Raw genomic sequence first — 15,391 nt, 5'->3', positions numbered from 1 at the left:
CAGCCAGCCAGTTATTATTCCTTTGTGATGGTAGAGAAAGGTTGTACATTGTCTTGGCTCGTATCCAGTAACTCTTTGGGAATGAGGGTACGGATTTGAGAAGTAAGTTGAAATCACTAACTGTAGTTACTTGTGTGACTGGATTGGTTGGGATTAGTAAAGTGAAACTCTCTCGAGACGTTTAGGTTGTGCGTCAATCGAGACATGGTGCTGTGACCAGGATGTCGTCACCCAACGAACAAACAACCTCTGAACAGGAACAGCCTGTCGAGTCAACCGGTGCAGCTGCTGCAGAATTACCGGTGACCCAAGCCGCTCAAACGAGCGTAGATCCACGAGCCGTGGATGGTACAGCGGATGAGTCCCATGAGGCCGGTAATGAGGACGCCAGCAAGGACCAGACCGATGGCACGGACGCTGGTGCAGGAGATTCGGAGCGGCTGCTAGTCTCGTCCACCCCCGAATACAAGCAGATGATCCAATCGAGGTCCAACATGAAGCGTCGACTGACGAGGGTGAGGCAAAAGATAAAAATTCACCTAGACCTGCTAGGAACTGATTGTTTCAGCGCAGACGCTCTTGGCCGCCTAGATGTTTCTGCCGCACGTTCCCTTCACGATGAGGCGTCCGGTTTGAAGTCAAACATCGAGGGTATCCAAGACAATATTAGACGGAGCTTAGAAGACGCAAACGAGGATAAGAAATTAGATGAACAAGACGCGTGGGAGAATAATTTCGAACTTGAATGCGTGTGTTTGCTGAGGCTCGCACAATGTTTACAACAATGCGACCACCATTCTCGCACTCAGTATGAAGCTGAAGACGAACGCCGCACCCGACTCCGATTACTAGAAGAGCATGGGCCACGCGCGCTAGATGTTCTTGATGCGACCATGTCTAGCCCTCGCAGCGGACCAAAACCAACATGTCATGCGTCGCCAACACTACATGCGTGGAGTGAGAAGAGTGCCGACACGGATATCGACACTGCTACTTCAAGTGCTTGTGACACTGTTGAGCCACCGCGACAGTCCCAATGTGAGTCGGCTGAACAGTCACACGCACAAAGTGCAGTGCTTCATGACATTGTACATGTAGTAGATGCAACTGAGTCTCCTGCCAGCGCAGCAAATGCACAGGAAACCAGTGCAGCAGTCAGTGTCAGAAGCCAACCAAGATCACCAGTGCCACCAGTCCCCAAACCACGTGTCAGGCATGCCATTGGCCCTGGCAATGGTAGAACTGCTGCCACTCCAGCAGTGCATGCGGTGCCCAGCCCAAGTCCCACCTATGGCAGTGGTGAGGAGGACAGGGCCTATGACTATGAGCATTACCTCCAGCAGGAGACCCAGGACAGACAAGCAGTACAACAGCTTCAGCCAGATGCAGAAACATTCTATCCACCAGACCATTCTGTCGCCGCCAGGACAGCCCCTCCACCAGCCACAACCTGGCCACGCGATGCTATTGCCCCACTGGAGCAAGCTCTTCAGGGCGCAGTTATGAATGTCGCCCAGGCTTTGAGCCAAAACCAAACGCCACAACACACCAGCATATCCGCTGCAGCCGGCCCAAGCTCCGTTGTGTTCAAGCTAAAACCGATGGAAATACCGAGCTTCGACGGGCAGGTCACCAACTGGCCCGATTTTTGGGACCTGTTTGAAACTGCCGTGGACAAACAGCCAATGTCCGATGTCGTTAAGCTGAGCTACTTGAAGAGTGCCCTCACTGGCCGAGCTGCCCACACGCTCGCTGGTCTGGCTATCACCAACAACAACTATGCCACGGCCGTACAGCTACTGAAAGAACGATACGGACGGACAGATGATATTGTTGCTGCCCTGTATACCAAGCTGCAGCGATTGCAAAGCACATCGTCCAAACACCGTGATATCCGGAACACCATTGACAACATCGAACGGATACTACGACAGCTGTCTGCCATGGGCATTAGCGTTGAACAGCAGCCACTATTGGTGCAGCACATTTTGTCCAAGTTCCCTACGGAAGTACTCACCAAGCTAGAGGAATGGCGAACATCGAGCCATCAGTCGTGGACGGTCGCCACCCTGCGATCCGCCCTTCAGCGGTATGCCGAAATCCACCGGAATTTGCGGGAAGGTTCCGAGACTTCTGCCTCTCAGTCTTCAAGGACACCGGCCACACAGACACAGCACGGCTCACCAATGACCATGCAAGGAACTGGACACGCTCTTTCATCTCAGTCAACGCATAGTGCGCCTCCACGTCTATGTGTCTTCTGCAAAGGGACTCACTTCAACGACCAGTGCGTCACCTACAAGCTGGCTCGGACAAGACAACAGAAGCTCCGAGAACAAGGTCGTTGCTTCATTTGTCTGCGACGGAGCCATATGGCGTCCCAGTGCCCAGAGAAAACCAAGGCTTGTTTTCACTGCAGCAAGACCGGCCACAACCGAGCTATCTGCCCAGCCCATGAGAGACGTGAGCCCTCCAAAGGCAGCTCAAGGCCACAACCAAATGGCTCACAACCTGCCAGGGCCGTCTCCACACAGGGTAATGATGAGGAACTTGTAAATACGTGCTCCGCCAGTCTCGTGTCAGAGGGTCCCAGCGACAAGACTGGTGCAGTATTCCTCCAGACAGCACAAGTGCAGATTCAAGCTGCCGATGGTAGCTTTATCACCGCGCATGCGTTACTGGACACCGGCAGCAATCGCACTTACATGAGTACCCAGCTCAGCAAGCAGCTTCAGCTGCAGCCGGAGAGACAAGAGTCATTGACCCTCATCACCTTTGGAGTGACACACCCACGCAGTGTTGTTACATCGGTCGTTCAGACGTCCATCTCACTGTCCGACGGACAGAGGTACCTCATCAAAGCGAATGTACTCGACACCATTACACGACCTATCCGACGCTACCCTCTTCCATCTGAAGATGCGGAGTTCCTGGCAGGCGAACCATCCATTCAAATGGCAGACACCATACCATCAATAGCCGAGACGAGGGCCATTGACATTCTCATTGGTTCTGATCATTACGGAAATCTTGTGCAAGGATCACCGCAGCGTCTACCGTCAGGTTTGTACGTGATGGATACGCTCTTGGGTCACATCGTCACAGGACAGTGTTCGTCCAAGTCGGATGACAGCAACAGCTCAACGCTTCTTGTCATGACGCAGGCAAGCACCGGTCTACAGCGTCCGCTATATGACTACATGGCAACCGCCGACTCTGCTCTGCTTGCTGAAGTCGAACCAAACTTGACGGAGTTTTGGTCGCTAGAAAGGATCGGTGTGGAGGACCCAGCAAGTCTCCCAACAGATGACGACACAGTTCGACAGTTCGAGGAGACCGTCACGTTTGCCGACGGCCGCTACACAGTCCAGTTTCCATGGAAGCCCGACATGCAGCTTCCACACAACAAGGACCTAGCCTACGGAAGGATGAAGTCACTGGGGAAACGGCTTGCAGCAGATCGAGACCTGCTGACCAGGTACAACGACGTGCTGCTGCAGCAGGAACGGCTTGGCATTATCGAGCGAGTCACAGAGAAAACCAAGTGCGGTCAACGCTCGCACCATCTGCCGCACCATCCAGTGTTGTCTCCTTCGAAGGCTACCACCAAACTCCGAGTGGTCTATGACGCCAGTGCGAAGATCAATAAGACAGCACCGAGCCTGAATGACTGCCTGAATCAAGGGCCGTCCCTCCTGCCTAGCCTCTGCGGCATTCTGCTACGATTTCGCCTGGCCCCGATCGTGCTAATCTCAGATATTGAGAAGGCATTCCTGCAAGTAAGGATTCAAGAGACAGACCGTGACGTCACCCGATTTCTGTGGTATCGTGACATCACTAAGCCGGACGTCATCGTGGACAACATCGAAGTCTACCGGTTCTGCCGACTACCATTTGGCATCATCAGCAGTCCGTTCTTGCTGGATGCCACAATCAGGCATCACCTTGACAAACACAAGACAGCCACAGCAGCCGAAATTCGCAAGAACATCTACGTGGATAACATCATGCTGACGGCTGGTACTGCAGAGGAAGCCGAGGTCAAGTACCGCGAGACTCGGCAGGTGTTCAACTCCGCGTCCATGAATGTACGTGAGTGGTCATCCAATGACCCTGCTACCTCCTCTGTGTTTGACCCGAGTGTGACGGCGACGAACACGAGCCAGAAAGTTCTCGGCCTGCAGTGGGATACCGTCGCCGACACATTCCACATTCCAGGTGTGAGCTCCGAGTCGCCTGACGTCGACAGCATAGCATCCAAACGGCGTGTTTTGCACAACGTAGCACGCATTTATGATCCACTCGGACTCTTCAACCCAGTCACCTTCCATGCCAAAGTGTTTTTGAGAACGCTTTGGAGGGACGACCTGTCTTGGGACGACGCTCTACCCACAGAACGACTCGAGCAATGGCAGTCCATAGAGGGTATACTTGAGCCGGTCGCAGATATCCGTATCCAACGCCGAACCTCCACTCTGAAGTCAGTTACCGATCGACAACTTCATGTCTTCTGTGACGCATCAAAGGACTCCTATGCAGCGTGTGTCTACCTCCGTGAAGCCAACGGACCTGATGCGACATCGACACTGCTCTTCTGCAAGATGCGATTGGCGCCAGCAAAAAGGGAGCTCACCATACCCCGCCTAGAGCTCATGGGCGTAGTCATTGCAACCAGAGCTCTGCTATTTGTGCGCAAAGAGCTCGGCATCGACATCACGAAGAGCTTCCTGTGGTGCGACTCACAGTGCGTTCTCCGCTGGCTTGTTACGCATAAAGACTTGAGTGTGTTCGTCCGTAACCGTGTCAAAGAAGTCCAGCAAGTAGAAGATCTGTCATTCCGGTATGTTCGCAGCGAAGACAACCCTGCAGATCTAGCAACGAGAGGTGCCACTGTGCCTGACCTCAGTGACATCTGGTGGTACGGACCTCACTGGCTGCGACAAGCCGAGGACAACTGGCCCACCTGGCAGCGACCTCCCATCACTCCAGAAGATTTCAAGAATGTGATGGCTGAGTGCAGGGGACCCAAGGCTGTCTTCGAAGCATCACTTGTCGCCAACACGGAAGACACACCTGTCGTACAATCGACTGGTCTAGCTGGGATCGAGCCGGGACACCGACAGCTGTCAACTCTATTGCGAATCACCGCCAATTGTCTGGTCTTTCTACGAAAGAAGATCTGGCAGCGGCTCTCCAGTGACAGCCAACAGAAGCTGAGGACGAAGCACCCACTCCTCGCAACAGTCCTGTCTGAAACGCCCTCCATTCGCCTATCTAACTGCCTTTGGGTGAGGCATATCCAGCAGCAAAGCTTCCCAGACATGGAGTCGAAGAATAGCAGCATAGTGACGCAACTCGGCATCCACGCAGATCAGTATGGTGTGCTCCGGTGCCACGGAAGACTTGGCAAGGCATATGAGGCTACGGATTCCACACCTCCCGCGCTACTGCCACGGAACCACTGGTTCACTACAGCTGTTGTCGAGGAGATGCATCGACAAGCTCTCCACGCTGGACCGGCACACACGCTCACCCTGATACGACGCAGCTACTGGCTTCCAAAGGGAAAGGCAGCGGTGCAAAAGATTCTTCGCCAGTGTACCACGTGTCGTCGCCATGAGGGCCAATCATTCCGCCTGCCGCTGATGCCGTCGCTTCCAAAGGAGCGAGTTTCAAGGTCCAACCCCTTCCAGTATGTTGGGACGGACTACTTTGGTCCGCTGCGAGTCAAGCAACCTGGAGGCACTGACAAGGTCTGGGTGTGCATATTCACTTGCTTCACTGTACGAGCAATCCATTTGGAATTGGTTTCAGACATATCAACATCGCAATTCGTCATGTGCTTTCGCAGATTTGTGTCTCGCCGAGGTGTGCCGCACATGGTATACTCCGACAATGCCAAGCATTTCAAACTCGCCGCATCTGTGTTCCGAGATTTATGGCACACGGTCATCAATGATCCCGATCTCCACAGCTACATATCCTCACAAGGGATAACCTGGCGCTTCACTACTGAGCTTGCACCCTGGCAAGGTGGCATCTATGAACGTCTGATCGGCACAGTTAAACGGTCCTTTCGGAAGGCCATCGGTCGTAGCCTACTGACCCGTGACGAACTGCAGACTTTATTAACTGAGGTTGAAGCTGTAACCAACTCGAGACCGCTGACCGCAATACCATCAGACGAAGACTCGCCGGATGTGTCTGTCTTGACACCTGCACACTTCTTGAGCCCAGGTCTGTCCCTGATGGCACCATTCGGAGCGCTGGATGAACAAGAGGAGGAGTATAATCCCACCAACAACGAAGACACCTCGCACATTCTATTGCGACGATGGCGTCATCATACACGGAGATTGGAAGACTTCTGGAAACAATGGAAGGAAGAATATCTCATGATGCTCCAAGAGAGATCAACGCCACTACATCGACTGCAACGCCATCAGTCTGCTAGCCTAACTCCACGAATCGGCGACATCGTCATCGTGAAGCAGGAAGGAACTCCGAGAGGTTTCTGGAGAATTGCAAGGATTGAAGACCTGCCGAAGAGTACAACAGACAAAGCCATCAGAAGTGCTAAAGTTCGCCTGCCGTCGAGGAATATCGTCTCACGTCCACTGTCTCATCTGTATCCGCTGGAAGTGTCAGCAATCCAAGAGCCATCATCTCCCCAGGACTCCAACGATGCAGCGACGGAAGAGCCACAACAGCGAAAGGGCAACGCGCCAAATCGACCACTTGTACAGCGACCAAGAAGAAAGGCAGCAGAAAGAGCCGCGAAGAACATTGAATCTTGGCTCGCATGAACCCACCTATTAAGTGAGAGAACACTCCATTAGCCTCACATTTTAACTCTGATAGTTTCATAGCAGCCTTAGCTCAAAACACGCATTACACTAGGCCCTTTCGTGAGAACCACCCCGCTGCGTTTGTTCATTAGATCCAAATTGCTTTCTATCCGTTATCACCCTTTCTTCTCTTTACCCAGTAGTGTAACATTTTGCTGGCCGGAGTGTCGTGATCTGCATCCCGATGTACCACTTGTAGTGTTATGACTGCTGTCATGACTCGGCCTGGTCTAGTCGTGCATAGCTGACTCTAGTTACTCTTGTCCCCTACTGACATTGTGTTTCACCATTAGTACACTTTGCCTCTACTCTAGTCGGTGCATGAATAGCCGTTCCTAGGTTTACATGTTCCATCGTGCAGTCCGTAGTGCACGCGACATTCTCGGCTTGACTTCCGCTGCTCTGGCAGCCAGCCAGTTATTATTCCTTTGTGATGGTAGAGAAAGGTTGTACATTGTCTTGGCTCGTATCCAGTAACTCTTTGGGAATGAGGGTACGGATTTGAGAAGTAAGTTGGAATCACTAACTGTAGTTACTTGTGTGACTGGATTGGTTGGGATTAGTAAAGTGAAACTCTCTCGAGACGTTTAGGTTGTGCGTCAATCGAGACAGTTGTAGTCTTCGGGGTGCTGAGTCGAATGGTCTTGGTCCGAGAAAGCTGAGACGCTCCCTTCCTACTTGAATCCCAATCGAACTCGCGCACTTCCACCGAAACTGGGTGACTGCGCCCTACAAGATGGGGATTTGTATGCAAAATGTCACTAAAAGCGCCATTTCGTTCTTACAAAAGAACGGATGACCGCGATTGGCCCATATGTTGTAGTCTTTGGGACGCTGAGTCGACTGGTTTTGGTCCGAAAAGGCTGCGATGCAGCGTTCCTCCTTTATTCCCAATCGAACATGGTTGAACAAGCGGTCACGTGCTCCTGGGTGCCCAAATCACCTGGTCATCACACCAGCAGGCGACAACTTTCACACCAAGGTTCAACTCGAGTGACAGGACTGCACCCAAAAAAGGTCAAACAGGCTAGTAAGTTGTACCCTGCAGGCACGGTGACCAGGTGACTGGCGTACGCAGGAGCACGTGACCGCTCAACCATGTTCGATTGGGAATAAAGGAGGAACGCTGCATCGCAGCCTTTTCGGACCAAAACCAATCGACTCAGCGTCCAAAAGACTACAACATATGGGCCAATCGCGGTCATCCATGCTTTTATAAGAACGAAATGGCGCTTTTAGTGACATTTTGCATACAAATCCCCATCTAGTAGGGCGCAGTCACCCAGTTTCGGTGGAAGTGCACGAGTTCGATTGGGATTCAAGTAGGAAGGGAGCGTCTCAGCTTCCTCGAACCACTGTGACGACCATTCGACTCAGCAGCCCGAAGTCTACAACTGGTGAAATTTTAATTTTTGCCTTAACTTCCCCTTTAAGTACATCAGTAGCTGTGGAGCTGACCAACCTTCTGCAGTGCGGGCATCACGCATCAGTATTAAAATTTCACCAGTTGTAGTCTTCGGGGTGCTGAGTCGAATGGTCTTGGTCCGAGAAAGCTGAGACGCTCCCTTCCTACTTGAATCCCAATCGAACTCGCGCACTTCCACCGAAACTGGGTGACCGCGCCCTACTAGATGGGGATTTGTATGCAAAATGTCACTAAAAGCGCCATTTCGTTCTTATAAAAGCACGGATGACCGCGATTGGCCCACATGTTGTAGTCTTTTGGACGCTGAGTCGATTGGTTTTGGTCCGAAAAGGCTGCGATGCAGCGTTCCTCCTTTATTCCCAATCGAACATGGTTGAACAAGCGGTCACGTGCTCCTGGGTGCCCAAATCACCTGGTCACCACGCCAGCAGGCGACAACTTTCACACCAAGGTTCAACTCGAGTGACAGGACTGCACCCAAAAAAGGTCAAACAGGCTAGTAAGTTGTACCCTGCAGGCACGGTGACCAGGTGACTGGCGTACGCAGGAGCACGTGACCGCTTTTTCAACCATGTTCGATTGGGAATAAAGGGGGAACGCTGCATCGCAGCCTTTTCGGACCAAAACCAATCGACTCAGCGTCCAAAAGACTACAACATATGGGCCAATCGCGGTCATCCATGCTTATATAAGAACGAAATGGCGCTTTTAGTGACATTTTGCATACAAATCCCCATCTCGTAGGGCACAGTCACCCAGTTTCGGTGGAAGTGCACGAGTTCGATTGGGATTCAAGTAGGAAGGGAGCGTCTCAGCTTCCTCGGACCACGACCATTCGACTCAGCACCCCGAAGACTACAACTGGTGAAATTTTAATTTTTGCCTTAACTTCCCCTTTAAGTACATCAAGTACGCTGTGAAGAAGGCAGACAGCAGACATAGCGGCGGCATGGAAGAGCAACACTAATATAAGACGTGGCAAGTGTGAGGATGATGGCTTTTGTAGTGGAATATGATGTGTCCATCAGTGTAATGCTGGCGCGGACTCCGTCGGGTGACGACAGCACATAATCATGCTAGTCGACGGGGCTGACGACAGACCTACATGTATAATGTAGCGTACTGCACATATTAATTATTATGTACATCAGGCACTACACTATCTCAGTGATAGTGACACCGCTCATGCCAGCTTCTACCAACCACTGATACTGAGATTATCAGTACATGAACACACACATCTTGCTGATCTGGGTGGTTTGGGCGCTGGACACTGCCCATAACTTTGAAATACCCGTAGCTCCGATCCACATACTTCAAAGTCCAATTCAATGAGGAAGGGCCAGATATCTGGCATATGACATCACAATTTCGATAAAAATTGGGGAAAGAGTAGTAATATTTCCACTTTATCTCACCCACAGGGTGCCCAGTGGGCCGAGATGTCCGTAACTTCGAGGTCCGGTTTTACGAGCGACAAGAGTGTACTTCGCCATAAGTGGTGGTTTAGCGTGTGCGCTAAGCCCTGTTAACGAACGTGGAACATCTACCACTCATACTTAGTCTGATGATCATGCATCTGATTATGATGTCATTGCTATACATGCGCATGCGCAGCGCGCGCCACTCTCCCACGCATGCATTCCAAATCTTGCTTTAGAGAGAGAGAAGGAGAAAAGAGAGACTCCTTTGTCACTTTTGCTTTCTGACGACTTGACTGTTCACTGGTTTGTCCGTCAGTGTCAATTTCCCCTTCCCTCCCAACCCCATTCGACTGGGGATCACTATCTCTCCGTCACTGTCACCATAATTTCCTCAATAACAGTGTCAGTACAACTCTTGTCAATATACTTATATCGGGTGAGGGCAGTCTATCTCCGCAGCTGGCTCATTTCAATCACTACCGGTCGCAGCTCCTGCCCACGGCAGGCCGACCGTCTCTCGTTCACACTCTGTGTGCTCCAGGTCACAGCTCCTGCGCAGAGCAGGCCGACCTGTCTGTCTCTCTCTCACACACACTATGTGTGCACCGGGTCACAGCTCCTGCGCAGAGCAGGCCGACCTGTCTTTCTCATGCACGCCAGCTGCTCCGCCCAATATCCCTGATATGCCAACCAGAAAACAATGTGTTCTGAGCCGGGTGCATGCCTGTATGTGGAGAGTGCGTTAACCCTGCTTATTTGTGCTGCTTGCTCTTGTGAAGGGACTGGTTGAGTGTTGAGTGCTCGAATGAGTGGTCGAACAGGTGGCCAGGGTCACAGTATCCGAGACCGCTCTATAGATGGCCGACCCGATACTAACATCAATTGGGTGTCCGATGCAAGCCGGATGTTAAAGTATTCTGCATGTCAAATTTTTGTAGGAAAATGTGAGAAGTCCAGACAAGACACTCGGCCAGGTAGCCATATGCACGTATAATTATACAATGTGTACTTGTTCGTAATTTGAACTCTCCACCTCTCCACATTGAGCCCTCGGCCCACGTTTACAACACTATTTTCAAACGGCCGAGTTCGTCGCTACTTCTGAGGCATGTGTACGTGTTGTAATTTGTACGGTAATATTGTGCTAGTTCTAATAAGGAGTTTGTTGTATGTATGTACTTGTATGTACTTGTATGTATATTTTTATTTGAATTCGCAAGTACACACGGGCTACAAGCCCAATTACATGGAAGCGAATGTGATAATGAGGTTAATTAAGAAAACGGGTGGAGGAAGGGTGTTTACTCGTTTAGTCACAAGTTGGTCTTTCATTCAAAAATAGATGTTAGTGGCAATGCATTGTATCCTATCTGATTTGCCGGTAGTGTGTACTGTGTAGTATCATGAGCTAGCCACAGTACAGATAGCCAAACCATTTTAAATGGTTTGGCGACCTGTACTGTGGCTAGCTCACGGTACAAATTTTGTATCTACCGTCAGTCAAATTAGCATGATCAGTTCACATACATACACTGTCACGGCATGGGTGCGGCGGTTGCATTGTAGTGCTTGATTGCAGGTGTCTGTATTGCTGGCATTCAAACCTATCGCCCTTACAGGGTTCACCCAATGCAGCGGGTACCCATCCCACTGTGCCTGCGTACCCATAGCACGGTACACGCTTTAGCTGCGCCTGCCTGGTTGCGTGCCTGCCTGGCTTTTCCATTATACCTTCTGTTGTTCTTTGGGTTCCCACTCAAGTCTCGTCTGTTGATGTAAACAAAATTGGACACGATAGTGGCCGGGCCCGCCTGATAGCCGCTGTGGTGGCGGTACCAGTTTAACCACCAGTTTGACCAGCAGTTTGACCAGCAGTTTGACCAGCAGTTTGACCAGCAGTTTGACCAGCAGTTTGACCAGCAATTTGACCAGCAGTTTGACCAGCAGTTTGACCAACAGTTTGACCAGCAGTTTGAATGTCTTTGAAATATTCCCTTCTGTGTTCAGTTACACCACAGTCAAGTGCATACTCACAGCAGACGCCTGTACCAGCCCATGAAAGGCAGGAGATGATCGAGGGCAAAGCTAATCATTTGAGCTTGACTGCTTCGCTAACGGCACAATCTGCTTTCTCGCCTCCTGATCTACTCGGCGCCGCCAGCGCAGCAAGAATTATAAAAAGTGTACGACTGCTGAATCAGCAGATGCAGGCAGCTAAGAGCCAGCAATCATCTCCTGCCACAAGTTGTGACTTTCCTTTGGGGTAAGGCAACACCAAGTTCTAGAATTTGTAGTTTGCATCTTCGTAACTTGTGTTTTACCTTCCTATTGTGGTGAGAAATCACATTCTTAGCGTTTTGACTTGGATGAAAGTTGAAAGTCCGACTCGAAACTCGCGCAGCACACAGACGCAGAATTTGCATAGGATACATGTGATGTATCTACAGCACTACAGTACTGGCCAGAAATTCTGCCGGGACAGCACCCATAGTCAAGTTGCACACTCTCTGTTGCTCCAGAGTGCAGCACTGATGGTTTGCCAGGCCTCCAGCCGCAGCCGCAGCCGGACCGGAAAGAAATCCAACCTCATGAATAAAATAGCGTTGCCGGGCGCTACGCAGCCCTAGCACTACACACACACTGGTCTGTGCACTCGAATGCGGCGCTAGTTTATACATGAGGTTGGATTTCTCTGGCCAGAACTGTAGCACCGTAATTTCCGGAGTGTAAGCCGCACCCAAATTGTTTTGTTACGAAATACGGACATCTTCCCTAGTGTAACATGGAAAAATGTGGGCACAAGTTATGCGATCGAGTCCACCAACTAAACCAGATTTCTGTCTGGTCTTGCCGTCCCGTTATCGTACCAAGCAAGCATTCCATGACGCCTTGGAATCATGTGTAGCTTGTGCTCGGCTTGATGGCGCTTGCCTTCCCCGCTTTGGAATTAGCACTAGTATCCATGAACCTGCCAAGTTGGAAGGCCGTTGGTTAGCGCTATCGAGCAGTGCTCAAGCTGACTTTCATGCCGTGGAATGTCTCAGTACTCCTTGCCAGTTTTATGCTAGGTTGTGCACGTCTGACTGTTCAAAAATCTGGCTTAGTTGGTGAATTCGATCGCATAACTTGTGCCCACATTTTTCCATGTTTCAATTATTTCCTTGGCTCAACATCTGAGTTCTTTATCTTCCCGATATATCGTAGTATATAAAGGCCACACCAACTTTTTTTGGTTGAATTATTGGTGTTTAAAGTGCGGCTTTTACTCCGGAAAATACAGCAATGTGAGTTGCAGCAGATCACCCTACCCCCCCCCCCCCTCTCTCTCTCTCTCTCACCCTCTCTCTGCCTCCCTCTGCCTCTCTCTCTCTCTCTCTCTCTCTCTCTCTCTCTCTCTCTCTCTCTCTCTCCCTCCCTCCCTCCCCCCCCCCTCTCTCTCTCTCCCTCCCTCCCTCCCTCCCCCCCCCCCTCTCTCTCCCTCTCACCATTTTCTGGCAGTGAGCAAGTGCAAGTGTGTGTATGTGAGTGTGTGAGTGTGTGTGAGCATGTGAGAGTGTCTCTCTCTCTCTCTCTCTCTCTCTCTCTCTCTCTCTCTCTCTCTGTGTGTGTGTTGACGGTGTGAACATACTCTGATTCGGGACAAAGGAGAGAGAGAGAGAGAGAGAGAGAGAGAGAGAGAGAGAGAGAGAGAGAGAGAGAGAGAGAGAGAGAGAGAGAGAGAGAGAGAGAGAGAGAGAGAGAGAGAGAGAGAGAGAGAGAGAGAGAGAGAGAGAGAGAGAGAGAGAGAGAGAGAGAGAGCGTGTTCATGCAACAAGGAGAGGAAGTTCTAAGCATAAACACACACATACACACAAGAAAAAGCATAGTCGCGCAGCAATATAGACATTTCTGTTGCAACTCCAAGTGCCATGTTGTTCACCAGGGGCGTATCACCCGCTACGACTGGTACGACCATGGCCGTACCACTTTTCGAAAAGTGTGGTCCGTCTGGAACGTGCAAAACCGGTACAAAAAATCGGAACCTTCAGATTTTTGACTTTTGTTTGAGTTTGACTCATACTTGACTCGACACGGCTATTAGGTACACTTGGTTCAAGGTAACTTAGTTTCCTGCATGTGAAACCTAAAATTCTATGACTAAAAATTAGTAAAAAATGTGCCAAAAGTACCCAGAACACAGGAATTTATGTCTTTTTTTACAAAAAATTCCCGGGGGAGCCCGCTCCATCCTTTGGTCGTGCCTGTTCCCAAGCCCCTCCTACGCCCGCGCCCCTGTTCACAATCATCGGGCAGTAGTTTGTTTGACTTGTGTGTGTGCGTGCGTACGTGTGTGCACGCGTGTGTGTTATGACTTCTCCTGACGTGGTGCTACAGAACCGGGCACTACTCTACATTACGATTCATGTGATTGTAGTCACTTAGTCTTTGCGCGGCAAAGCACAGCAGTGGTTTGAGTGAATTTTTAAAGTGTTGGCTCTGGCCACACAAGCTTTCCTTCTATGTTTGTGTTTTCTTTCAGGGATATCGATGTGTCCCCTAACCCCAGACCGCTGTTAGTAGGCATCTCCCGTCAGGAGAAGATAGAAGCAGAACAGGATGATTCAAAGGCGCGCCTGAGGAGAGAGCGGGCATCGTTTGTGCAAGAGCTTCTTCTCAGCTGTTTAGATGAAGAATTGAACGAGGAGAAATTTGAACAAATTGCATCCACTGACTGCTAAACTCAAGTCTGCTTGTGTTGTCCGGTGCTAATGTTTTCCTTTCGGTAGAGGCATAACAGAAATCATTTACGATTACATGGCACATAAGAAATGGAGATTGATAAAGAAGATTGATAAAAGTATTGTGAATTCGTCCACTTGAGCACGTCTTTTGTTGCCTCTCAGAACTAGAAATATATTAGATTGTAAACTCTGGATCCTATTATTGTATTCTAGTGTGCATGCACTCCCCTTGCCTTACCATGACTGAAACTGATCATGGTTGTCATCTGCTCAGCCTCTCAGCTCCGGGCCGTGATTTCCTGGAGTGACCATGCCCTCCAGTTGTCTCTCAGTTGTTCTAAATGCGTTATTGTGCTGTCACTATTGTCATGGCTGCGTGTCTGTATTGGCTGTTCATTCCTGCAGTGTGCATGGCATCATTCCCTGGTTTGTCACGGCGCACAAAACGTACACACCTACACGTATGTCATTTCTTGGCTTGCCACTCCACGTAACATGCACATACACACATAATGTCATTTGCCGCACAACCTTGCACAAAGCCCCGGAGCCCCCATGGTGCATGGTGCATGGTGCATTCCCGGTGACTTTTACAGCGTTCCTGTCACTCGAGTTGAACCTTTGAACCTTTGAGTTGAACCTTGGCGTGAAAGTTGTCGCCTGCAGGCACGGTGACCAGGCGACTGGTGTACGCATGAGCACGTGACGGCTTACTCAACCGTGTTCGATTGGGAATAAGGGCTGCATCGCAGCCTTTTCGGACCAAAACCAGTCGCAGCCTTTTCGGACCAAAACCAGTTGACGCAGTGTCCAAAAGACTACAACATATGGGCTAATTGCGGTTATCCGTGCTTTTATAAGAACGAAACAGCGTTTTCAGTGACTTTTGCGTACAAATCCCCGTCTAGTAGGGCGCAGTCACCCAGTTTCGGTGGAAGTGCGCTATAAAGGAGGAAGGGAGCATCTCAGCTT

At 50.5% G+C, this 15,391-nt stretch overlaps 1 protein-coding gene across 2 annotated transcripts in view; it reads left to right on the top strand.

Annotated features, from left to right (window-relative positions):
* The window catches only part of LOC135814428 (uncharacterized), a 44,694-nt gene extending 29,750 nt beyond the window's left edge, over positions 1-14,944 (top strand). The window contains exons 7-8 of one of the 2 annotated variants that reach the window (XM_065327549.1): positions 11,706-11,961; positions 14,218-14,944. In XM_065327549.1, the coding sequence (XP_065183621.1) occupies positions 11,706-11,961; positions 14,218-14,416 (455 nt within the window). In that variant the 3' untranslated portion in view covers positions 14,417-14,944. The remainder of the gene's footprint in view (positions 1-11,705; positions 11,962-14,217) is intronic. The other variant, XM_065327550.1, reaches the window with a different exon arrangement.
* The last annotated feature ends 447 nt before the right edge of the window (positions 14,945-15,391 follow it).

The sequence above is a fragment of the Sycon ciliatum genome, chromosome 4 (assembly GCF_964019385.1).
Source record: "Sycon ciliatum chromosome 4, ocSycCili1.1, whole genome shotgun sequence".
Taxonomy (NCBI): domain Eukaryota; kingdom Metazoa; phylum Porifera; class Calcarea; order Leucosolenida; family Sycettidae; genus Sycon; species Sycon ciliatum.
The sequence above is the reverse complement of the archived record's forward strand: the minus strand, read 5'-3'. Positions and strand labels throughout refer to the sequence as shown.